The sequence below is a fragment of the Silurus meridionalis genome, chromosome 3 (assembly GCF_014805685.1).
Source record: "Silurus meridionalis isolate SWU-2019-XX chromosome 3, ASM1480568v1, whole genome shotgun sequence".
Taxonomy (NCBI): Eukaryota; Metazoa; Chordata; class Actinopteri; order Siluriformes; family Siluridae; genus Silurus; species Silurus meridionalis.
In genome coordinates this window covers 25,861,600-25,889,030 of record NC_060886.1, presented here as the reverse complement: position 1 = coordinate 25,889,030, position 27,431 = coordinate 25,861,600, and the positions used below count along the sequence as shown (strand labels likewise).

Sequence of the window (27,431 nt, the reverse complement as noted above, 5' to 3'; positions counted from 1 at the left end):
GCTACTGTACCAAATATTAACATTGACTTTCTCAGGTGTTCAAATACTTATTTGCAGCTATATCATACAAATAAATAGTTAAAAAATCATACGTTGTGATTTCTGGATTTTTTTTTTAGATTATGTCTCTCACAGTGGACATGCACCTACACTGACAATTTCAGACCCCTCCATGATTTCTAAGTGGGAGAACTTGCAAAATAGCAGGGTGTTCAAATACTTCTTTTCCTCACTGTATGTAATAAATGCACCCTGAAGCTATCTTTATGATTTCAGCAAAGTAAACCCATGTACAACCCTATTTACAAAAAAGTTCAAATGTACATAAAAACAAAATGTATTGATTTGCACATATAAACTTATACACTCGTCGATTTTTATCAAAATTGGGGTTGTATTTTTAAGCCATTGTAAATGTAAAGCCATTCTCAGCAGCAACAAGTGAATTCCAGTTGACAGTCAACAGGGGTGGGTGGGTGTTAGGGTCATAGAATGCTTACAACAGTATGTCGTAATATTTAGATTTTTTCCTAACAATGCTCCCTTGCACAGAGTGCGCTCCATGACGACATGGTTTGGCAATCCTCTATCCTGCACAAAACCCTGGCCTCTGGAACAGCTCGCCACCTGACATCAGTGTAGGACCTCACTATTGCTTGTGTTTGTGTGTGTGTGTGTGTGTGTGTGTGTGTGTGTGTGTGTGTGTGGGTGGGTGTGTGTGTATGTGGTTGCATATGTTTTAGTTAACACGATTAATTACTCAGATGAGAACCCAGCTTTACATACTGGAACTGAAACTTCTGCTATCACAGGTTCCTCTTTTTTTTTAACTTAGCAAGTGAAACCACAATCAACAACTGAACAAATACAACGTTTTTTTTGCACAGTTATTTCATATAACGGACTCTGAAGCTGCAGCTAAAGGACTGAATAATGCTATGAAAATCAAGGAGTAATCAGGTAAAATCAGAATTTAATTTATTATTTGTCATATGTTATTTGTTTAATCCATAAGTGTTGTGGATGTTTAACTGGTCACAGTACAAAAGAACAGCTGAATTCATTGGTAACTTATTAAAAGTTGGTCTAACACACAGAGTTATACATTACTGTACTATTGCTCCTACAAATATTAATTCTAGACAATTCGTTTTAGGATTTGCACATAACAAAATATTTGGAAATGTGATGTAATGAAACAAAGTTACTGTTCTTTGTTATTTCTCTTATACCACAAGAATTTGTTAACAATTACAGATAAAATTTTTGAATGGCATGTTGTGCTTTTGAAAAGTTTATAGTTATACTTAAAGTAAAAAGTTTGCTTTAAGAAATGAAGAAAGATTTGTTCCAGATTTGTTCCCGAATCCCACCAAAACCTGTCTATTTATAATGTCACAGAGAAACCTGAAGTTGTAAGCTGTCACAGAGCACTGACATTAGAGAGTTCTTTATAAATGTTATTAAATGCAAAATAGATTCAGTTTGTTCTCTCATTAAATATACAGTATCTGACTAAGGTAAGTACGCCCCTCACATTTGAGAAGTTTTTGTATATCTTCTGGAAGGGGCAAAACTATAGAAATGAAACTTCGATATATTTTAGAGTAGTCAATGTGCAGCTTGTATATAGCAGTATAGATTTACTATCCTCTGAAAATAAATCAATATAAAGCCATTATTGTCAAAATAGTTGCCAACAAAAGTGTGTTTTATGAGGGTAAATAAACATGTCAAAACTGCATCCAAAGTGTTAATATTTAGTGTGAGCACCATTGTTATGTAGCACTGCCTTAATACTTGACCACTACATCACCTTCAGCAGTTGTCATCTTGGTGATGTGTTTGGGTAGTTATTATGTTTGTAAAACTGCTGTTTGGCCCAGTTTCTGAGGGGAGGGCATCATGTTTTGCTTCAGAATGTCACAGTACATGTTGGAGTCCAGGTTTTTATCAATGAACCGCAGCTCCCCAGTACCAGCAGCACTCATGCAACCCCAGTTAATGATGCTACCACCACCATGCTTGACTGTACATCATTTTCTTGGTACTCCTCACCAGGGTGTCGCCACACATGCTGGACAACATCTGAGCCAGGCAAGTTTATCTTTGTCTCATCAGACCACAGGTCATGGTTCCAGTAATTCAGGCTATGACCTGTGGTTCCAGTAATTCAGGCTCTTGGACAGGTTGTCTTCAGCAAACTGTTTTGCTTTCTGCAGCTTTCTTGTGAGCTAGCTTCAGAAGAGGCTTCCTTCAGGGACAACAGTCATACCAACTGACTTGTTGCAGTGTGCAGCGTATGGTCTGAGCACTGACGAGCAGACCTTCTGCTTCTGCAACCTCTAAAGCACTGCTGGCAGCACCTATGCGGGTGATTTTTTGAAGCAGCTTCTGCACCTGACACACAGCATTAGGATTTAACTTGTTTGATGGACTCTTGCAAGGCCTGTTCCGAGTGAAACCCGACTTGGAAAACCTCTGTATGACCCTGGTCATTGTACTGTATCTCAGTTTCAGGGTGTCACTGATCTTCTTTTAGCCTCTGTATCTTTGTGGAGAGCAACAATTCTAATTCTCAAATTCTCAGAGAGTTCTTGTTGTGCCATGTTCAACATCCAGTGGTTAGTAGGAGAAAACTGCACTCAAAGCACCACATTTTAACTGCTCTATTACAAGACACATAAATTTGTATGGTCCTGTAAAGCAGATAAAAACATGAACATGATGAATTGGACATGTGGCTTTGCATGGTTAAATGACATACAGCTGTTATCACTTAGGGTGTTCTCACTTTTATTGCCAGTTGTTTAGATAATAATGGCTGTATGTTGAGTTGAGGACAGTAAAGCTGAAGTTTAATTTCTATAGTATTGTTCCTTGAGAAGATATACTAAATGGTTGCTGAAATGTGAGGGGTGTACTCACTTTTGTGAGATACTGTATGTAATTCTGGGTCGGATTTAGATTTACATTTGTCACAATGACTCTGGTTGAAATCTAAATACATCACCTGAACATAGGTCTTTTTCCCATAGTTTAAATGTATACACTGTTCCAGGTTCAATCTTGAGCACAGGTATGAGTGTTTGTGTTCGTGTGTATGCCCCAATTCCATGTGGGTTTCCTTGATTTTTTCCACTCACTGATGTACAAGTGGAAAGACAAGCTAGATTAAATCACACCTAGGTATGAATGTATAGACTTAGAATTCAAACTAGAGTATTTTCTTCCTCCTAAGATATTGATGATATTGATGAGATGAATTACTTTGGAATTATTAATAAAAGAAGAGAAAGTTGTGACACATTCTATAGTAAAAAATAATAGATGGTAGCTCAGTGATTAAAGCATTGGATTTGGGATCATAAGGTCACAAGTTCAAATCCCACCCCAAGCTGCATCTGCTGGGCCCCAAGCAAAGCCCATAACCCTCCACTGCTCAGTTGTAAGTCATCCTGTATAAGGCCTCTGCCAAATGCAGATAATGTAAAATTAAAGTTAATAAATATTGCTGATTAGTACTATGTGTGTGTGTGTGTGAGAGAGAGAGATTTGCAAATCATTGTATTGATAGTTCATTTACCGCAGAGTTTAAGATCAATATTGCACTGAACTTTATTTTTTGTAAATCAAGAGATTATTTCCAGAATTGTGAATTTCTGGTATGGGTGCATTTTATTAATTACAACTAAACACTATGTCTGTTCCTGAAACTTTACAGCATAGTAAGATTTGTAATAATCATATCTTAGTGGTTTTTATTTATATATATTAGGTTTCTTTCCATGTATAGCTTTCATAATATGGTTTTCTTATTTGCTTTAAATTTTTACCAGGAACCACAGACCAAGTTTGAAACCATTGCCCATTTAATGTGAACATTTTAAACTTAAGAATGTATTTACTGGAATTAGAAACTTGTTACAAAGACCATACACTGGAACCTTCTGACAAGCTAAAAATGACTCTTGAAATGACACATTCATATAACACCATAAAGTCGTCAGGCATCAAAGACAAATAGCTGAACCACAAAAGCTTTATGTAGCTCGCTTTTCTAAGTATAATAGTAAGTATTATAGTATTTTATATATACAGTTGTGTTCAAAATTATTCAACCCCCAATGCTGTAAATGGTTTTAGGGAATTTAGTGTACATTTGTAATTGTATTCAGAATGAAATCCTACAAGGACTTCTTAAAGAACCATATGCAACTAAAATGACATCAATTAGTTTTGTAATACAGTAGTAAATGTTTCTTTTGTGAATTCTTCATTGACATAATTATTCAACCCCTTAAAGACTACCACTCTGAAGAACAGAGGTTTAATGAAGTGTTTTCAATCAGGTATTGAAAACACCTGTGGATATCAGGGAGCAGCAATAAAGCCTAATAAGCACCAATTAGGCAGCTTTAAAATGACTGGGATACTCAGCTCCTTCTAGACATTTACTGGTGTGGTTACAAACATGGTGAGGTCAAGAGAATGGTCCAGGAAGACAAGAGAACAGGTGATTACTCTTCACAGGAAGGGCAATGGCTATAAGAAGATTGCAAAGATGTTAAACATACCAAGAGACACCATAGGAAGCATCATTCGCAAATTCAAGGCAAAGGGCACTGTTGAAACGCTACCTGGTCGTGGCAGAAAGAAGATGCTGACTTCGACTGCTGTGCGCTACCTGAAGCGTAGAGTGGAGAAAAGTCCCCGTGTGACTGCTGAGGAACTGAGAAAAGATTTGTCAGATGTGGGTACTGAAGTTTCTGCTCAGACAATACGGCGCACCCTGCGTAATGAAGGCCTCCATGCCAGAACTCCCAGGCGCACCCCCTTGCTGTCCCCAAAGAATAAGAAGAGTCGACTGCAGTATGCCAAAAGTCATGTGGACAAACCACAGAAGTTTTGGGATAGTGTTCTGTGGACTGATGAAACAAAATTAGAACTGTTTGGGCCCATGGATCAACGCTATGTTTGGAGGAGGAAGAACAAGGCCTATGAAGAAAAGAACACCTTGCCTACTGTGAAGCATGGCGGGGGGTCAATCATGCTTTGGGGCTGTTTTGCTTCTGCAGGTACTGGGAAGCTTCAGCGTGTGCAAGGTACCATGAATTCTCTTCAGTACCAGGAGATATTGGATGACAATGTGATGCAGTCCGTCACAAACCTGAGGCTTGGAAGACGTTGGACCTTTCAGCAGGACAATGATCCCAAGCATACCTCCAAGTCCACTAGAGCATGGTTGCAGGTTAAAGGCTGGAACATTTTGAAGTGGCCATCGCAGTCACCAGACTTAAATCCGATTGAGAACCTCTGGTGGGACTTAAAGAAAGCAGTTGCAGTGCGCAAGCCTAAGAATGTGACTGAACTGGAGGCTTTTGCCCATGATGAATGGGCGAAGATACCTGTAGATCGCTGCAAGACACTTGTGTCAAGCTATGCTTCACGTTTAAAAGCTGTTATAACTGTAAAAGGATGTTGTACTAAGTACTAAGATTGAATGTCACTGCTGAGCTCAGAAAAGACATTTGTGGTTATTTCATTATAAATGTTATGTTATATTTGTCTGACCTACACGTGCCTCTTTGATTTAATTGTAAGCAGGATGACTGAATGATCATAATCAATGTCAAACCGACCAAAACAATCAATTTCAGTGGGGGGTTGAATAATTTTGAACACAACTGTATAAGTATATAATGAGTATATTTTACATAATTATAATGAATATATAAAATTAGCTTCTTTTTTTTTCAAATAATGCATTTGTTTTGTAATCAAAATGTCTCAGCATTAACAAACATTATTTCATTATTTGAGAGAGGACATTTGAAGTTCATTGGGAAAGTCTTGAAGAAAACACACTATTGTTAAGCTATGGTGTTCTAATTGTGACTTACCCCTAACCTTTACTAATTCAAATGGCACAAACAAGACAAAGCAAAAGAGAGAGAGAGAGAGAGAGAGAGAGATTTACTTTCAGTATCTCACAAAAGTGAGTACAACCCTCACATTTCAGCAACAATTTATAAGTAGATCTTATCAAGGGACAATACTAAAGAGGACAGTAAATCTGTACTGCTATACAAGCTGCACATTGACTACTCTAAAATAGTTGAATGTCTATAGTATTTTCCCTTAAAAAGTGATACTAAAATGGTTGCTGAAATGTGAGGGGTGTACTCTCTTTTGTGAGATACTGTAGTGTATTGTGTGCATATAATTGACACATGGACTCTAGTGTATATAAATATATATTTAATCCTATTAATTCTTAATCATTGCTTACAAATAAAAAAAAGAAGAAAGAAAATACTTGTGGTTCATGAAAGCCATTTTGTTATGGTAAGAAATAAAAAAATGTTTCAAAACATACAGTCTATTAAAGTCTAGCGTGTTTAATTGTATTTTAGTTTTTTACCTTGATTTAATCTTATTTAGTACTACTTACCCACAGCTTTAATTTAGCCAAAGATAAATAGTGTTATGATGTGGTTTGCTTTGGATCATGAGCCCTTCCTTTTATTCTCCATACTCTCCTATTCCTTTAATTCTGGTGGAAATCATTCTTTCATCTGTCCAGGGATCTTGTTCTGCTTTTTAATAAATATTTTTTAGCAGTCTAATAAAACATTTTTTTGTTTTTGAGTGCTACTAGTGTTTTGCACGGAAAGGATTTCACAGAATGGCACGTAAACCAAATACATTGGTGTATTTGGGTTTTTAATGTGCTGACAAATTAGCCATGATACTATTTTTAAGTATTTTATTAACACACTCTCTTAACATCTATTATTAATCATTTTGAATTAAAATAATAGATTTTTGTCATTCACACTGAAAATAAGTTTCTTCAGCAATTACTCTGTATCTTCAATATAATTAGACTGCAAAGACATGTAGTAAAAAGAGGGGAATAATATAGATCTAGGCCTTTGCAGGTGTTCACTTTGAGAAATGAGAGTTTATGCAACACTGGAGTGTTTTGCATGGCATGCATGGTCTTCCTGTAGATTTTGTCATACTCACTTTTTCAACCTTTGTTTCTTGGACTATTGTTTCACACAAATTGCTAAACAGTGTTGCTTTATTTAAATCATGATTTAATCTGAGTGCACTTAGCACTACTTATGTAGGAGATTGATTTTAATACATAAAATAGACAATTTCATTATGTATCATTTAATACAGTAATTATGGCCTTTATTACATACAATTAACAATTAAAAACATTTACTCCAGCTTATATTAGTTTCCACTGAAGAGGCTTAGAATATCAGTAAACCAGAATTTATATAACAATTAATTTAAGTTTCATTCATTTAATTAATTTGTTCTAATCAATATAAAAATAAAACACTCGATGTGTGCTGTTATTTAAATATAATCACTGATGTAGTGATTTAATATGGGCAATCATGAAGATTGTTTAATAGTTGCAAACTTTTCAATGTAAATTTTAATGTTACAGCTTAAACTCTGAGTTACAGAGACGTCATCCATACACTTAATCCTTTATTATATCAATCCATTTTTTAATACACTTTTAAATAGTCTTAAATTATACGGAGAACGTGTGCAAGCTTTTACAGGATAAACATAAATGGGTAATGTGGAATATAACATAAGAATAAAGGGATAAAAAGGAACTTGCAAGTAACAAAATTTAACTCACTGATATATGAGTGGAGGCCATAACAGGGTTTAAAAAGTGAAGCCAAAACTCTAGCCAAAAAGCTAGCTCTTTTGCACTAATATTGTAACTAACAAATGTGAGTGAACAAAGTGATGGCATAAACCAAGGCAACTAGCTCAATTTTATTAAAATAAATTAATTGTAGGATCCTAACTCACACTCCAAACAGCCTGTTAGGTAGCCGTTGACCCCTTTTTAAACAGACCCCAAAAAATTTAAGAAGAAAAGGTGTCAGAGCTGGAAGAAAGCTAGCTTCTTTTCCATGGCCAACCTGTACTTTGATGAGCATAATGGATTAGCATGTGTCAGCAATCTAGCAAATGACAGTTCAGTCAGTTATGACTCAAAGCTGTAAAATCATATCCTGAATACAATCAAATCAACAAACCTACTAAATTATAACAAAAATGATATGACTACAATTTAGCTGTCATTAAACGACATGCATTTTTATACAGTATGTTACATACATACATGTATTACATTTATACAGTATATACAGCTGTTTGAAACAAATGCCCACAAAGTGTTCCAAAAACTGGCAGCCAATTGCATAAATGTGCTAGTGAGCTTGTGAATTTAAAAATATCATAAAACCAAACACTTATATGCTAATAACAAATATATTAGGCCATTTAATCATCATTATAAAGATCTAGATTAAGTTACACAAGCAGCACTTCTGTGTCTTCTGATATTCCTCCTTACTTCTTGTTTATCTCTTCAGAATGAGTCGTTCAGACCCATAACCTAATTGGCTGTAGTTTTGCCAATTTCATGATGCAAGTAGAAAATAAAAATGTGGATGGTGACCAGGGAGAACAGAGGAACCTAGAACCTTTCTCTGGAAAAAATCCAAATGGACAAGGAGAAACTGAAGATGAAGCATTTTACTACCTACCCCGGAGCAGTCCTGTTCTCTCCCGCCGACAAGCAAAAAAAATTAAGAAACTGTCTTCAGTAGGAATAAATAATAACCATGAACACGGCAATAAAAATGTTCCCGAAACTCTCAAGAACATTTTCCCAGAAGCACAAAAAATTCCTACTTCTTCGAGTCAGTGGCTTTCTCAGGTTTTGGACACACATGATGCTTCAACAGTTCTCAAAGATGAAAAATATTCTGACAAGCAAAGATGTCTGACAGGTGGAGCTTCAGCATCACAATTTTCATCATGTAAGGAAAATAATCTTCTCAATCCTGAAGGCTCACAACTGGAAAAGGAAACCATAACCTGCTTGAAGAAATGCTTGATTTCAGGTCAGTAATATTTACTAAAACACAAACACACACAAAACACCCTAAAAAATGTGTATTCAGGAGCCTGTGTGATTTGTTGTTGAAGGTGCTGACCATGAAGAGAAAATCTCTGAAGCATTCTATAGGAACAGTATCAATCTTGACCAGGTAATGTGTGCAAAGAGAATTTTTTTATTTTCTGTAGCTTTGTGCATTAGCCAACTAATGTGTTTTTGTGTGCGGTTGTGTGTGTAGGAGAATGCTCACTTTGTTGTGGTGGACATGGTGCTGGAGGTTCTTGAGGCAGCAAAGTGGAGTCTGTCTCAGAAACATTCAGACTCATTTTCCTCAACTGACAGTGGCTATGTAGGTAAAGACCGAATCACTCTGCATTAATTTATGACATAAAAAACATAGCGGTGTTGCGCATGTTGTGATAGTTTTTAAATTATTACTTGCACTGGAAAACAAAATTGTATGTTTCACCCGCAGGTCCTTTGGTCCTACCCTGTTTAAACCTTTTGTTTTGGCCTGCTCCTTGTGTAATAATACATAATTATGTGTTCTTCTTGTGTAGTAATACATCATTCTGTGTTCATCATTTATAGTGTAGTTTTTAAGTTTTTTAGTGATTAAACATTAAACCTAAACTATACCTAAACTAAAACGTCACGGTAAAGCTTCACACTAGCCACTATAAATTCATACACTTCTCTGTAAACCTTCAATGTAAACTTGAGAACATCACTGTAGACCTTGTTACATTACTGAGGTCATATACTGTAACTGCATGTATCTTAATTTAAATCTCCCTGAATTTCTCAGTTATTTTACTATGTGAATTTTACTGTAAAATTCATTGTAAACATATCATTTTTATGAACTTTACTATAAACTTAAAAGCTTCACTGTGAACTTCACTATGAATTTAAATATCACAATATGATTCTAATCACTTGATTAAACACTTACTTCTTTAAATGTAAAAAACATGACAAAGCATCTATTGAAACACGTTTAACCCCTAAACTTTCAACAAACCTTGTTACCAAATTCACAGTAAACATTCTTGTAGATTATTAGCCTTAGTATTTTTAACATTTTTATAAAATGTAAATCTATCAAAGACCTGAGAGTGCTATTGTACATTTAATTTGAAAATCCTTACCAAATCTGTCTCAACTATATACTTTACTGTAAATGTCCTTTATAATTAGTTGTAAAAGTTGTTATTATTGTTGTTAGAACCCTGTGACCATAGACTTTCATCAAACAGAACTTCTACAGTAAGCAGGTACGTACAATATTCTGATGAAAAGATTAACATTTGACAATTGTTTGCATGTTCATATACTTAGGTGTGTGTGTGTGTGTGTGTGTGTGTGTGTTCCTGTGCATTAGTTGCTCAGCAGAAAATCTGGCTCGGAGCTTGCTCATAGAACTTGAGAGATGTTGGATTTCCTCAGAAGAGCTGCTAGGAGAAGTGAGAATGTGAACACACCCACACATGCTCATGCTCACATTCACACGCACAAACACACACACGAATACATCCTCCAACCAGATAAACTGGCAGATGTGAGAACATTCATGACCGAGTTCTGTTATATGTCAAGTGTACACACATTAAGTGTACACACACACACACACACACACACACACACACACACACACACACACACACACACATACACACATACACCACCAGGCAAGACATCATTTTCTTGGTACTCCTCACCAGGGTGTCACCACACATGCTTGACACCATCTGAGCCAAACAAGTGTATCTTGGTCTCATTAGACCACAGGACATGGTTCCAGTAATTCGTGCTCTTGTACAGATTGCCTTCAGCAAACTGTTTGCGGGATGTGTGGGTCAGATTCACAAGAGGCTTCTTTCTGGCACTATGGCTATGCAAACTGACTTGCTGCAGTGTGCGGCATATGGTCTGAGCACTGACAAGCGAACCTTCCGCTTCTGCAAACTTTAAAGCAATGCTGGCAGCACTCATGCATCTGTTTTATGAAGCCAGCTTCTGAACCTGACATGCAGCACGAGGACGTATTACTGATCTTTTTATAGCCTAGGCCATCTTTGTGAAGAGCAACAATTTTAATTTTCAAATCCCCAGAGTGTCCTTTGCCACGAGGTGCCATGTTAAACATTCAGTGGTCAGTATGAGAGAATTGTGCATGAAAAACATGAACATGATGAATAGGATATGTGGCAACGTACAGCTATTTTGACAATAATGGCTGTATTTTGAATTTTTTTTCAGAGGACAGTATATGTGTACTGCACATTGACTACTGTAAAATATATGCAAGTTTAATTTCTATAGTATTGTCTCTTAAAAGGGATATACAAAAATGGTATTAGTGAAACTCAACATAGAGTATGAGGACATTTGTTGTAAGTGTTTAAGTAATTCTGGTGAGACACCAAACAGAACTTTTGCTATGTTTTTGCTGTACAAGCTACACACTGAATATACTGTATATATATATATATATATATATATATATATATATATATATATATATATATATAAATAAACACATTTATTTATGATTTATGAGACTATAGAAGTCGAGAGATGAAAGCAAACTTTATTTTATTTAGTGTCCCCTAGCCACTGTCTCCATGGTGTCAGAAGGTGAAGTCAGCTTGACTGATGAGATCCTCTTGAAAAGTCGATTAAGGGGGACACTGATATGGACACCACCCCAATTCGAGATAATAACCAGCATGACTCCGACACAGAGGTGAGTCACAAATCGGATATGTGCTCATTCAAAATATATAAAATAATACAATAGTATGTACCATCCAAATGGCATCAGAAATTTTTCTATGCAGTACTTTTAATCAAACGTTTATTTCTACTTTGAAATATATTTTATGAATGTTCAGTCTGTTACAGTGAACAAGAACCCTGCTAAAAATAATGGTTTCTACTATAAATACCATAACAAGCAATCAGTGGTTAACTATTAAAACCATCACCAATGCTTTACATTACAATAGTGTATTTGTGTACATCATTAAATCATTATCATCAAACCATAAAAACCCTTAATGGTATCTGAATACCTAATGATGTCCAAATGATCAGTATTGTTGTACAGTTGATACTAATGTGCAAGCTAATTTGCTAAAGGGTTCTATAGTTCCCTAATAGAATCGGCTAGAAAAAAAAAAAACAACTGAATGCAACAAATTAAAAGTAGAGAACCATGGGAGCATTAAGAACTTCAATAAAACTAATACAATTGCCATTATAACCATCCAATGTGTTACAGATTGGATGTGGTAGCATTACATTTTCCCTTCACTAACTAGAAGACTCAAACCTGTTCCAGCATGGCAATGCCCGTGTTCTGAAAGTGAGGTCCATTAAGGTCTTGAGGGGCCTGCCTTAGAAATACTTTTTTTTTTATTAAAAAACTGAAATATCACATGTTTCTAAATATTTAGACCCTTTGCAACAATACGTGAAAGTTAGCTCAGGGGCCTTCCCTTTGTTGATCGTTGCCAAGATGTTTTTACACCATGATTGGAGTCCACCAGTGGTAAATTAAATGTATTGGACATGATTTGGAAAGGTACACACCTCTCTATATACAATAACCAATTCTTGAGGTCAATCATACTGTCACAGAGCTGAGCTAGAGACTGGATTGTTGCAAGTCACAGATCTGGGGAAGGCTACAAAAAAGCTGGTTAACTGAGAAATCACAGGACATAGGCATTACAAAAAAGTGGTGACTAATAACCCGTTGGTCACTCTGGCTGAGCTCCAGAGGTCCTGTGTGGAGATGGGGCAAAGTTCCTTAAGGACAACCATCACTGCAGCCTCCACCGATCTAGTTTTTTGACATAATGGCTAGTTGAAGACTCTCCTCTGTGTAAAACCCATAGAAGCCCACTTAACGTTGAGGAAAAAGGTTCTCGTATTTTCAGGTGTTTTTCTAAAGCTAGGACTTGGCAGCTGGTCATGGTTGAGGGAAAGCTAAATGGGGCAAAGAGATCCTTAATAAAAACCTGTTCCACAGCACTCTTGACCTCAGATTAGGCTGAAGGTCCCTATTCCTACATGACAATGACCCTAAGCACACAGCCAAGACAACACAGTTGTGGCTTAGGGGCAACTCTGTGAATATCCCAGAATGGTCCAGGCAGGGCCCTGCCTAGAACCCTATTGAACATCTCTGGAGAGACCTGAAAGATCTGTACACTGATGGTCTCTATCCAACCTGATCCAGAGGATTTGAAAAAAAATAATAGCAGAAAACTCTACATTCCAGTGCAAAGCATGTTGCATACTTTAAAAGCCTTGAGGCTGTATTGCTGAAATACTGAATTCTGAATACTTAAATACATGTGATATTTCAGATTTACAGTCATCTCTAGAATTAAGTTTTTACTTTGTAATTTATGTATATATTTGTTGGCTTCATAATTTGAGCTTTGCATTTAACTTAATTTCATTAGGCGCAGTGATGCTGTTGCCTCGCAGCAATTCCTATGTGCAGGCTGTGGGACAGAAATTGAGCCACGTAAGTATATTGTGACTATAAATATTTTGCTCTTTATTTCAATACACAGTTTTTACCAAAATATTCAATTTGAACACCACTTTCACTGTTTAAACTGATATATGGTTATATAGCCATCTGTTGCTGCAAGCAAATAAACAATAAACAATGAGTATCAAAAAGCTATTTAATTATTACTATATTGTTTTCTTGTATACACTGTTAAGATATATTATATTGATTACAGGATCACAAAACAAATTGTACATACTGTACACATGTTGCAGTTAGTACTGAGGTGTATTACAAGAGTCAACAAACACTGTTTTAGCTCAGCACACACATGTTGATTTGGGAAATGTATATGTTGGTTACTGCTCTCCACTATTATATGTTTCATCATATGATGACGAATAAATCCATAAAAACTGTTTTAATATGAGGCTTTAACATTGCATGTGATATGAAGTAAATATTGTGACTGATATGTCAGTAGTTGAGATCATATCACATGGTGAACTTCCAGTGTATATATATATATATATATATATATATATATATATATATATATATATATATATATATATATATACAGGAAGTTCACCATGTGATATGATCTCAACTACTGACATATCAGTCACAATATTTACTTCATATCACATGCAATGTTAAATATAATATAAAATTATTATATTATATTATATCTTATTATAGTATATATATATATATATATATATATATATATATATATATATATATATATATATATATATATCTATCTATCTATCTATAGAGACAAATAGATAAATATATATATATATATATATATATATATATATATATATATATATATATATATATATATATATATATATATATATATATATATATATACAGGAGTGCAGAATTATTAGGCAAGTTGTATTTTGAGGATTAATTTTATTTGAGGATTTAATTTGAACAACAACCATGTTCTCAATGAACACAAAAACTCATTAATATCAAAGCTGAATATTTTTGGAAGTAGTTTTAGTTTTAGCTATTTTAGGGGATATCTGTGTGTGCAGGTGACTATTACTGTGCATAATTATTAGGCAACTTAACAAAAACAAATTCATACCCATTTCAATTATTTATTTTACCAGTGAAACCAATATAACATCTCAACATTCACAAATATACATGTCTGACATTCAAAACCAAACAAAAACAAATCAGTGACCAATATAGCCACCTTTCTTTGCAAGGACACTCAAAAGCCTGCCATCCATGGATTCTGTCAGTGTTTTGATCTGTTCACCATCAACATTGCGTGCAGCAGCAACCACAGCCTCCCAGACACTGTTCAGAGAGGTGTACTGTTTTCCTCCTTGTAAATCGCACATTTGATGATGGACCACAGGTTCTCAATGGGGTTCAGATCAGGTGAACAAGGAGGCCATATCATTAGATTTTCTTCTTTTATACCCTTTCTTGCCAGCCACGCTGTGGAGTACTTGGACGTGTGTGATGGAGCATTGTCCTGCATGAAAATCATGTTTTCTTGAAGGATGCAGACTTCTTCCTGTACCACTGCTTGAAGAAGGTGTCTTCCAGAAACTGGCAGTAGGACTGGGAGTTCAGCTTGACTCCATCCTCAACCCGAAAAGGCCCCACAAGCTCATCTTTGATGATACCAGCCCAAACCAGTACTCCACCTCCACCTTGCTGGCGCCTGAGTCGGACTGGAGCTCTCTGCCCTTTACCAATCCAGCCACGGGCCCATCCATCTGGCCCATCAAGACTCACTCATTTCATCAGTCCATAAAACCTTAGAAAAATCAGTCTTGAGATATTTCTTGGCCCAGTCTTGACGCTTTCAGCTTGTGTGTCTTGTTCAGTGGTGGTCGACTTTCTGCCTTTCTTACCTTGGCCATGTCTCTGAGTATTGCACACCTTGTGCTTTTGGGCACCCAGTGATGTTGCAGCTCTGAAATATGGCCAAACTGGTGGCAAGTGGCATCTTGGCAGCTGCACGCTTGACTTTTCTCAGTTCACGGGCAGTTATTTTGCGCCTTGGTTTTTCCACACGCTTCTTGCGACCCTGTCGACTATTTTGAATGAAACGCTTGATTGTTCGATGATCACGCTCAGAAGCTTGGCTATTTTAAGACTGCTGCATCCTCTGCAATATATCTCACTATTTTTGACTTTTCTGAGCCTGTCAAGTCCTTCTTTTGACCCATTTTGCCAAAGGAAAGGAAGTTGCCTAATAATTATGCACACCTGATATAGGGTGTTGATGTCATTAGACCACACCCCTTCTCATTACAGAGATGCACATCACCTAATATGCTTAATTGGTAGTAGGCTTTCCAGCCTATACAGCTTGGAGTAAGACAACATGCATAACGAGGATGATGTGGTCAAAATACTCATTTGCCTAATAATTCTGCACTCCTGTATATATATATATATATATATATATATATATATATATATATATATATATAAACTATAATAAGATATAATATAATATAATAATTTTGTTATAACACAAATATTCTCTATTCTGCAGTTTTAAAAAAGTGCTCAGTAACAATAAGTTTCACTCTTTTTCGTGTGATGTTGCTTGCTTTAATAAATTTCATATGGGTAAGGGTATTCCATGGTTCTACAGATAATGTTTATAAAGCAAGTTGATCATAAATGTTATCGCAAAATCAAATTAAATTAATTTCAATTTAGTAAATTAGTGTATAGTGCTTTTAAGTTCCTTATAATTTTAAATTCATCCCTAATGAGCAAAGCACTGGCACCTGTGGCAAGGAAAAAACCCCTGAGAGGGCAAGAGGAAGAAAGCTTGAGAGGAATCAGACTTAAAAGGGAATTGATCATCATTTGCGTGGGATGGAATGTTGAATGTTGAAACTCAACTTTTTTGGATGCCTGGGTGCCAAACTTCTGGATGCCTTCTTGTGTTTGCATGGGCCCATGAGACCTTGTCATAAGTAATCAATGACCTGTCAATGGAACCTTTTCACTAAGTTAGAAACAGCTTATTATCTGTTCTAAGTGACAGAAAACTTTGCAGTAATGTTTATCGAACCATTTTAATATACTTACCTAGTATTTTATTTTACCTCTCCTGTCTATAATGGTGCCTATTCAAATCAAGCTCATGAGTAGAGATTTTTTTTAGTAAGGACACTAACACAAAGGGGATATCCCATGCCTGGCTTTCAAGGAACATGTGGAGGGTGGTTAGCTCCTTTAAAAAAATTGCTATGATCTTACAAGCACCAAACATACAAAACCAGCTCTTCTAGCATTAAGAATCATTCTATGATCCAAACTAAGTTCTGACCAGAGATTTTTTGTCAACCCTAACCCATTTGTCTCTCATGTAGAGGAGGATGCATGATTTTTCTGTAGCATGTGAGATTTAGTTGCATGCTTCTATAATATGAAAAATGTAAGAATTTTTAGCAGAAGTTGGTACCACCCATTCCAGCCTACATACATTTACTAGCTAAATTTATATGGTCACTTGTTGTGCTGCTGATTTTTCCAAGTTTGACATGGAGTAGTGTAGCATTTGCAAGGAGGGGAATGTGAACGTTCTTATATTTAGAGCATGAAAAGTGTAATGAAAGAGGCTAACAGTCATTATACAGTAAGGATGCACAACATAATTAACATCTGATAGACTAGTATAAATCACAGGGAGTTTTAAAGTGTCAGACAAACAACTGAAAGTATTGAAGGAGATTACCATAGGATGTGTCCTTGGGACAAAATAAATGTCCCACTTGATTGTGTCTATGGTCAACGCCTGAGCCATTTGTTGAATTAAAGTTTATACCCAGATCTTCAATAGTCATCAGTATCCACTAGTTTATGAGTGAGGACAGGAGGTTATACCTGCTCCCAAAGATTTGCAAAATCTAGAAAAAATATAGAAGTTGTATGAGATTACCCACAACACAATGGCCCATTCAGAATAACAGATTTAAGAAGCTTCCTCGCTAATAAAAACAGACTACTAACTAACTATCCAAGTACTATGATTCTTTTATCGCTATCATGTTTTATAATTTTTATCACAAGATTCTTTGCTTAATTAACTCAGTTTATGTGAAATGACTGTTAGTCTTAACACACCAATCTATCAATAGAATAATATTAATCAGTCAAACACTGATTGATATCTAATAAATTATCACAAGTCAAAAACCTTCTTTTTTAACGACTTCAGAAAAAATGTGCAAATAAGGCCACGGGTGTTGTGGCAAGTTACAGTCAGGAGTTTCTTCCATCATTTATTATTTAAATGTTCTGCTTGCCGTTGAACTGATGCTGAGCTGTATGTTGGTGCTAAGTAGATACCACCAAGCGACACTGGTGGATCTAGCTTGAATGATGCCCTGGGTGAACCACGCCATGACCCAATGTGTTCCCCATTGATCAGTTTCAGCTTTGACAAGCCCCCTAAATACATTTATTGCACAATTAAATCCACATGCCACCATGCACAATTTATAAAACTTTCAGAGCCAACAACTCCTTGGCTATATATATATATATATATATATATATATATATATATATATATATATATATATATATATGTGTGTGTGTGTGTGTGTGTGTGTGTGTGTGTGTGTGTGTGTGTGTGTGTGTGTGTGTGTGTGTGTCAAATTAGCCTTTTAAGATGGCACTGGAGATTCCCCTTAGGACCTATTCAGTACAATCACAGAAAACCTTTATGACATCACCTCAACTAAAGGTAACCAAATCAATAAGTGTTAGTTCAACTACAATCAAACCAGACTAGTTAGGCTTTGATTGTTTTGTTGCTACACACATTATGGTAAACTACATACTATAAATTGTAATTTCATGCAAGCTAATAGAAATATTGTTGCTATATGCATTAAACCATAGCAGGCAACAGCATAACCTAAGTGATGTACAGTTATACGCCTATTTTATTAAAAGCCTTAGCCTATACTATTCTCATAACGAGAAGACCGATAGAGCTGCATACACACCTTTATCTTTTAAACGTTTTCCCCCTACTTCTTTCCTCTTTTTTATGGAATTGGGCTCCTGAGACTTTAGACCTTTTTTGTCATCCATAATTTTAATTCAGCTCTAGTTGCTGATGTGACGTCACTCCAGGTCTTGTCAGTTCTCCTACTGGAAATTGATGGCTGAGGTGACTCACGCACAACACCCTTTCTGAGTGCACTACAAGTCCCGACCAGGTTCATTGACCATGACATAATATAATAATTGGGGCAATTGTGCAAATGAGCGGTAAAAAAAAATTTCATAAAATTAAAAAAGATTTTTGCCCCCCGGAAAGATGCCATGTAACCTATACCTAAATCTACCACTGCCAAGCTGCCAGGGTACAGATCACACTGTACCCTGATTGGTGGCTTGTTGTGTGCTTGACTAGTTATGTTTTTATCCACTCATAAATAAAAAGGAACTACTGATTTAACAAAATGTAGTTGAGTAAAAATGAAGATATTTGACTTTGAAATGTAGTGAAGTTAAAGTAAAAGTCTCCCCAAACTGAAATACTCGAGTAAAGTACAGATACACGAAAAAACACTTAAGTACAGTAATGAACATTACATTTTCTTCATTACTGTCCACCACTGCACTTATACCCATCATCATGAAGTGCTTTGAAAGACTTATTATGTGGCACATCAAGAACCTCACTGGACCTGCTGCATTTTACATATCAACTAGACTATCACTTTGTTATTGTCTCATTGTGTCTATTTAACTTTATTGTGGTGTTGGCCAATTGCCACACACTTTATGAAATTACAACTGAAAAACATTTGACTTGCTTAAAATGTTCATGCTATTGGCTATTTTGTGTTTTGATAAACAGTATATGTCTAGTACCATTTGTCTTGTACTATTTGCACTTTGTGAATAAAATTCTGCGCTTACATCCGCTTTCCAATTTAATTTATGACAACAGTATAGATTCAAATTAGCTTTAAAAATCAGCTATGTGAATCAAAGTTAACTAATTTTGAAAAAACATTTCGGTTTTATTCTTATTTGTTCTCTAGGGTACATGAAGAGGTTGCGATACTGTGACTACCTGGGCAAGTATTTTTGCGATGGTTGCCACGGAGGTTGGCAAGCCATTATCCCAGCACGGGTTTTGAGCAACTGGGATTTTGGACGATACCCAGTATGCCAGTTTTCCAAGCAGATATTGGAGTCCATTTGGGAAAAGCCACTATTTAAGATCACCGATGTAGCCAAGAAACTGTACTCGCAAGCCAAGGAGCTTCAGAAATTCAGGGTAATTTTTTTTTAACCTTTGAATGATCACATTAATAAATCCAAGTAACACTTGTAATTCTAATGAATTTCTAAAAAAAAATGCAGTATGCATAAAAAGATTGTTAAGGGGGAAAGTTGAATAAATAAAAGGCTAATTTAAGGAAGAAAGAATTGTTTGAAATCAGTACTGATTAATTGTTTCAATCTATTCATGAATGTTTTAAACGTAGTAAATAGTGCATACCTCTATTAAAATAAGACAGGAAAGCAGAGTCTTTATAATATGTTAGTAAAAAATGCCACCTACTTAAATTCTATTAAAGCACAGGATTGATCAGATTCTCAAATCTGATAGATCAGCAGGTTTCAGTTACACAGCTATTGACAGCTTTTCCAGCAGTCATTCATAACACAGTTTTGTTTCCAGATGTATTTTTCTCATTTTTAGCTTTATACAATCCAAGAGTCGAAGAATTTTGAAGTGCTGTTACACGATTTTATAAATAAAGCTCTAAACCTTCTTCTCATGTTTCACACTTGCATTCTTCTCCTCCAGGAGCTTCAGGAGCAACTGATCTCCATTAAGAAGCTGCTAAAAGCATGCAGACTATCTAAAGGGTAAAGTTGGCCATATGGTTAAAATAAACACAGTTGTGTGAAAATAAATGTACACCCTCTTTGTCTGTGTGTGTGTAACTTTCAGGACAAAACAAATTACTTTGTCCTTATTAAGTCTTAGAAGTCGGTAAATACAACATCTGATGAACAAACAGCACATAACATATTACACTGTACCTTTTTTTTTGCAAAAATATAGCTAAAATTGAATAATCATGAATAAAAACTTAATACACTTAATAATAGCGAGTGAAACTTTCAGCAGCAATCATTTGACGTAATTGTGTTCTGAATGACTTTATCAGTCTCTCACATCAATATTTTCGCAATGTTTTTTCACTTTATTGAGGTTTGTGGCCATTTGTTTGTGGCCATTTGCTTTTTTAAGGTCCTGCAATAACATTTCAGTTGGGTTGAAGTCTGGACTTAGACATGGTCACTGCAACTGTTTGAGTTGGACAGATTCACACTTGACTGCAGCATACTATGGCATACAGATAAGTTCATGGACACCTAAATGACTGCAAGTTGCCCAGGTCCTGTGGCTGCAAAACATGCACAAATCATTACCCCTTCACCACAGTGCTTGGCAAATAGTATGAGGTGTTTGTATTGACATGCTCTTTTAGTTTTTTTTGCCAAACGTGGTACTGTGCATTATGGCCTAACATCTCTACTTTAGTCTTGTCTGTCCTGAGGATATTGTTCCAGAAGTTTTGTAGTTTGTTCAGATGCAAACCTTCGCTGTGTTCCCATGTTTTTATTTTTAGAGAGGAGACTTTCAATTGACCCTTCCAAACTCACTCGTTCAGTCTTTTTTATTGCAATGTCAGAACATTAACATTTAACATGCTAACTGAGGCCTTTAGAGTCTAAGGTGCAAGTGTTCTTGCAGTTTCTTTGAGCTACTTAGCCTTTGGAATCCTGTGGAAGCAGTAACAGTGTACTTAGTTTTTCACACATTCTCCATTTTAGCTTCATTTTTGTCAAATTTAAAATGACAGTGTAATATGTCATGTGTTGTTCATCTGACGATTTTTGTTGTGTCCTCAAAAGTAAACTATAGAATTCAAAGAGGGTGTTAATTTCACATAACATCGTATTGTTATTTGATTAGTCTTGGTTATCCTACCTTCTTTAGGATGGCCAGTACCAGATCATTTTTTATGTGTGTTTGTTAGTTTACATTTCCAGATCCTGTTTGTAAGTCCTTTGTGTATTAGTGTTTGAGTTTTTGATTATGTGTATGGATTGTTTTTGACAACTGAAAGGTGACACTTGCTGTGAGTGATGATTTGTTAAGAAGCTTCAACAGTTATCCACATTTATCCACATTTGTTTTATGGAATACTCATAGTCCAAGATCTAATCAGACAGATTAGGTATTTTTTGACCATGGCTATATGTCTAAATTTTGCTATTGACTGTAATTTGTGCCTAACATAAAGTAAGGGCATTCTTCTCTGTCTAAGCCTCATGTACTCATATCATTCTTTCTACACACAGGGTCCTTGATGAGTTCCAGCAACTTCCATCCCACCTAAGTGACGAGCTACACCTTTTTGCCATGGATGACCTAATCAAGATCAAAAGGTGTCAGCTTCTTGCCAAAGCGAAGGCAATAATGAAATCTGCAGTAGACCATGTGGAAGCTTGTCAGGTGTGTATAAACTTCAGATTCAGGATTAAAGTGGTTGTACAGTCCCAATTCCTAAAAAGGTATAAATGTAAAATGTAAATGAAAACAGAATGCAATTACAAACCCAATTCCAAAAATGTTGGGACACTGTACAAATTGTGAATAAAAAAGGAATGCAATAATTCACAAATCTCATAAACTTATATTTTATTTACAATAAAATATAGATAACATATCAATGTGAAAATGAGACATTTTGAAATGTCACGCCAAATATTGGCTCATTTAGATTTCATGAGAGCTACACATTCCAAAAAAGTTGGGACAGGTAGCAATCAGAGGCTGGAAAAGTAAAATGTCCATATAAGGAACAGCTGGAGGACCAATTTGCAACTTATTAGGTCAATTGGCAACATGATTGGGTATAAAAAGAGCGTCTCAGAGTGGCAGTGTCTCTCAGACGTCAAGATCGGCACAGGATCACCAATTCCCCCAATGCTGCGGTGAAAAATAGTGGAGCAATATCAGAAAGGAGTTTCTCAGAGAAAAATTGCAAAGAGATTCAAGTTATCATCAATTACAGTGCATAATATCATCCAAAGATTCAGAGAATCTGGAACAATCTCTGTGCGTAAGGGTCAAGGCCGTAAAACCATACTGGATGCCCGTGATCTTCGGGCCCTTAGACGGCACTGCATCACATACAGGAATGCTACTGTAATGGAAATCACAACATGGACTCAGGAATACTTTCAGAAAACATTGTCGGTGAACACAATCCAATGCGCTATTCGCCACTGCCGGCTAAATCTCTATAGGTAAAAAAAAAAAGCCATATCTAAACATGATCCAGAAGCGCAGGCGTTTTCTCTGGGCCAAGACTTATTTAAAATAGACTGTGGCAAAGTGGAAAACTGTTCTGTGGTCAGACGAATCTAATTTGATTTGGTTCTTTTTGGAAAACTTGGACGCCATGTCATCCAGACTAAAGAGGATAAGGACAACCCAAGTTGTTATCAACGCTCAGTTCAGAAGCATCATCAATGCTGAAAGGTATATCCAAGTTCTAGAACAACATATGCTCCCATCTAGACATCAGTTTTTTTTAGGGAAGACCTTGCATTTTCCAACATGACAATGCCAGACCACATACTGCATCAATTACAACAGCATGGCTGCATAGAAGAAGGATCCGGGTACTGAAATTGCCAGCCTGCAGTCCAGATCTTTCACTCATAGAAAACATTTGGCGCATCATCAAGAGGAAGATGCGACAAAGAAGACCTAAGACAGTTGAGCAACTAGAAGCCTGTATTAGACAAGAATGGGACATTGTTCCTATTTCTAAACTTGAGCAACTTGTCTCCTCAGTCCCCAGACGTTAGCAGACTGTTATAAAAAGAAGAGGGGATGCCACACAGTGGTAAACATGGCCTTGTCCCAAATCTTTTGAGATGTGTTGATGCCATGAAATTTCAAATCAACTTATTTTTCCCTTTAAATGATACATTTTCTCAGTTTAAACATTTGATATGTCATCTATGTTGTATTCTGAATAAAATATTGAAATTTTAAACTTCCACATCATTACATTCTGTTTTATTGACAATTTGTTCAGTGTCCCAACTTTTTTGGAATTTGGTTTGTATTTATATGTCATAAACCTATACACAACAGAACATAGAAAACATAAATGTTCTTGGTTTTGACATTATATATAATTTGAAACAAAAAATAAGGTAATTTTAAATTTGATGGCTACAACACGTATTAAAAGAATTTGGGACAGGGGGCACCGAAAGGTAGTAAAAATAAATTCTGCTAAAAAAAAGTAATTTAACTGGCAAGAGGCCAATAACAATTTGGGTATAAAAAGATTATCTGAGAGAGGCAGAGTCTCTTTTAGAAGTGAAGATGGACAGTGATTCGAAGACTCACCATCTACAGTACATATCATCAAAAGATTCAGAGAATCTGGGGAAAACTCTGTGTGCACTGAACAAGGGGGAAACTCAATACTGAATACCGATTATCCCTAGACAGCACTGCAATAAATACAGGTGTATTCTGTAATGGAAATCACTGTATGGGCTCAGAAACACTTCCAGAAATGAATGCCTGTAAACCCAATTTGATGGGTTTTTTTTTTAATATACCAAAGCTTTTTTTAAATTGATTCAGGCAAAGTGGAAGACTGTTCAACATTTTTAATTCTTTTTAGAAAACATAGTCACTTTACTCCAGACTGTATCACTGTTGGTATGGGCAGCTTTCACATCTGGAAAGGCACAAAATAGCTTGGGATTTTTACGGTTAATTCCAGAAATGGTTGTAATAATTCTAGGAAATTCTAGGTAATTCACAGGCAGCCCAAAACAAGAAATGTTCATATAAACATGAAAACACACTAGTCAAAACCAGGAAGTATAAATTGGAACATAGAAGTAGAAAACGAGGAACAAAGAAAGCTAATTTACAAATGGCACAACCTCACAAAGTAACAAGAATACACAGAGGTATTAGCAGGCAGCCTAATCAGGAATGAATCTTATATAGGTACAATTATATATCAAGTGCATGGAGAAATAATGGGTGGAGACAGAACCAAAACGGAAATCAGCCCCTTGAGCGAAAAAGGAATCACTGATAGAATTGAATTTATTACTTCTGAATGAGTTTAGAATTTTTGAGCTGGAATACTAGCGTTACACAAAAAGCATGCTTAATTTAGGGAACCAAATATATTTTGGTGTAAATGATTATTCAAATGTCCTACAAACCACATTTTCTAATATAATGCTACCATTTATAGTTCTTTTTTTTATTACATTTTAATATACTTAATAATGAAGGTAACACTGTTCCTTTGGTGTATTTTGTGTTTGATATTTTCCGCTATAAAATACTATTCTCCCTCTCCCCCTCACGCTTTCTCTTTAGCTGTGCCTGGCCAACGGCTTTATCTGTGAGTTCTGCCATGGGAAGGATGTGCTCTTCCCCTTCCAAAGAGATATCTGCACACGCTGCCAAGGTAACCGCACACTAACCACAGTGACATCAAACCAACCCCTGTGACATCACATCACCATGCACACTATAATAATAAACACACTTTGCAACGGGCACTTATCCAAAATTTCATATTTGTCATTACTTAATGAATTCTGCCTTGATTCTGTACAGTAGATTCCTCAGGCACATTTACACGGCAACTCATAACTATTACTAATCCTAAACTATAGATGTTATTTCAAATAAATTAAAAATAAATCTACTGCAGTCTACTAATATTGTAGACACAAATTAAGCACAGTTGTGTGTTTGATCAAACTAATAATTTAAATGCTCAAAAATTAATACTTTTTCTCTCTGTCTCTCTCTTTGTCTCCATCTCTTTAGAGTGTAGAGCTTGTTTCCACACTTCATGTTTCCGAAATGATGCATGTCCTAAATGCATCCGGCTCCAAAACAGAAAAGCTGCCAGGAGATGAAATTAAGTGTAATGTGCATAAATACAGTACAGACCAAAAGTTTATATATATATATATATATATATATATACAGCACAGACCAAAGGTTTGGACACACCTGCTCATTCAAAGAGTTTTCTTTATTTTCATGACTATGAAAATTGTAGATTCACACTGAAGGCATCAAAACTATGAATTAACACATATGGAATTATATACATAACAAAAGTGAACTGAAAATATGTCATATTGTAGGTTCTTCAAAGTAGGCGTCAAGAGAATGCCAAGAGTGTGCAAAGCAGTAATCTAAGCAAAAGGTGGCTACTTTGAAGAACCTACAATATGACATATTTTCAGTTGTTTCACACTTTTTTGTTATGTATATAATTCCACACGTGTTAATTCATAGTTTTGATGCCTTCAGTGTGAATCTACAATTTTCATAGTCATGAAAATAAAGAAAACTCTTTCAATGAGAAGGTGTGTCCAAACTTTTGGTCTGTACTGTATATATATATATATATATATATATATATATATATATATATATATATATATATATATATAAAATGTATATAGATATATATACATACAGAGAGAGAGACAAAGAATATAAATTTAAGAAACCTTAAAATTCCATGAAACTATTACTATTGTCTTTTTTCTGTACATGGCTGAATGCTGTGTATTCATAAAAACAAAATGCCATGCATTAAACAAAATAAATAAATATGTGTTTTTCTTTTTATCATGCATTTAAAAGCTGTGCTGTTGACTTATGGTAGCCTAATATACTTCATTTCGATTTTAATTGCTCACTCTTCAATATGTCTGCAATGTGTTTATGTGTTTATGTGTTTATGTGTATATATGTATATACATACAGTATATGTGTGTGTGTGTGTGTGTGTGTGTGCGTGCGTGCGTGCGTGCGTGCGTGCATGTGTGTATACTGACAATATACTTTATACTGTTGTTTTTAATATTGAACACTAGATTGGTAAATCCTTTATCCACTCTATAAAATGCTTTAGAACTGACCTTTTCTGAGAGTGTTTTAGGAATTGAAAAAAAAAACCACACACATACAAACCCTTGCCAGAGAGTACTGGTTACTATGGAAGTCTTCAAACCCCTGTGCAAATGTTGTTTGGCTCATTTGCTTATTTCATTATGAAAAATGTAATTGATGTTAAAATGCAGATATCTCATGCAATTACTACAAGTTGGGAAGTCTGATACATCATTGAAATTCAATGTTATCTAACACCAATGCCCCCTGAATTATGTCCTTCAGGTTATACAGCATACTACACCATGCTAAAACTTCCTCTATCACAGTAACACCAAAACTTGACACGGCACCCAAGATTTTGTTTTTATAGAACGCAGAGTTGGAAGTTTGGATGGTTTCCAATCTGGGGGTTGGGTTAGGGTTAGGGTTAGTTAGGAGTTAGGAGTTGCCAGTCTCATGGACTGATCACTATAGCTCACCTCTTATTTGCAGGATACAAGATGGCTTAATTCTGCATTTAAGCACCCATCACTAAACAGTACACCTCAAAAATAATGGAACTGTCATGAATAGACATTTGGTGTCACCCAGATATGGGTTCCTTTTGAGTCTAGTTCCTCTCAAGGCTTTCCTCCCCATAATATTTCAGTGAGTTTTTCCCTGCCACATTTACCAGTGGCTTTCTTATTAAGAATAAACTTATAAGAAACAAATTTATAAGCATTAAAATTATACATTTTAACTTTATAACCTCTTAATGTCTGAAAGCTGCAATGTCCACTGTTAAAAGCACTATTGAAATAAATCTGCATTTAATTAAATATTTAATAACAGCAGAACACAGAATTATCTTCCATGTGTATATTATTACTATTTGAAATAATTAAAACAACTTTAACAACACATTA

At 35.6% G+C, this 27,431-nt stretch overlaps 1 protein-coding gene across 2 annotated transcripts; it reads left to right on the top strand.

Annotated features, from left to right (window-relative positions):
* Positions 1 to 573: 573 nt before the first annotated feature.
* rubcnl (rubicon like autophagy enhancer) lies at positions 574 to 25,561 on the top strand. 2 transcript variants are annotated; one of them, XM_046845035.1, is made up of 14 exons: positions 574 to 638; positions 888 to 960; positions 8,427 to 8,960; positions 9,046 to 9,107; positions 9,195 to 9,309; positions 10,185 to 10,233; positions 10,341 to 10,422; positions 11,563 to 11,705; positions 13,435 to 13,499; positions 19,562 to 19,800; positions 20,338 to 20,399; positions 21,906 to 22,059; positions 24,979 to 25,069; positions 25,438 to 25,561. In XM_046845035.1, the coding sequence occupies exons 3-14, from the start codon at positions 8,477 to 8,479 to the stop codon at positions 25,527 to 25,529; spliced, it is 1,638 nt and encodes a 545-aa protein (XP_046700991.1). In that variant the 5' UTR covers positions 574 to 638; positions 888 to 960; positions 8,427 to 8,476; the 3' UTR covers positions 25,530 to 25,561. The 2 variants fall into 2 exon arrangements, with proteins under 2 accessions (XP_046700991.1, XP_046700989.1); XM_046845033.1 differs by lacking the exon at positions 574 to 638 and having other exon boundaries at positions 695 to 960.
* Positions 25,562 to 27,431: the final 1,870 nt, after the last annotated feature.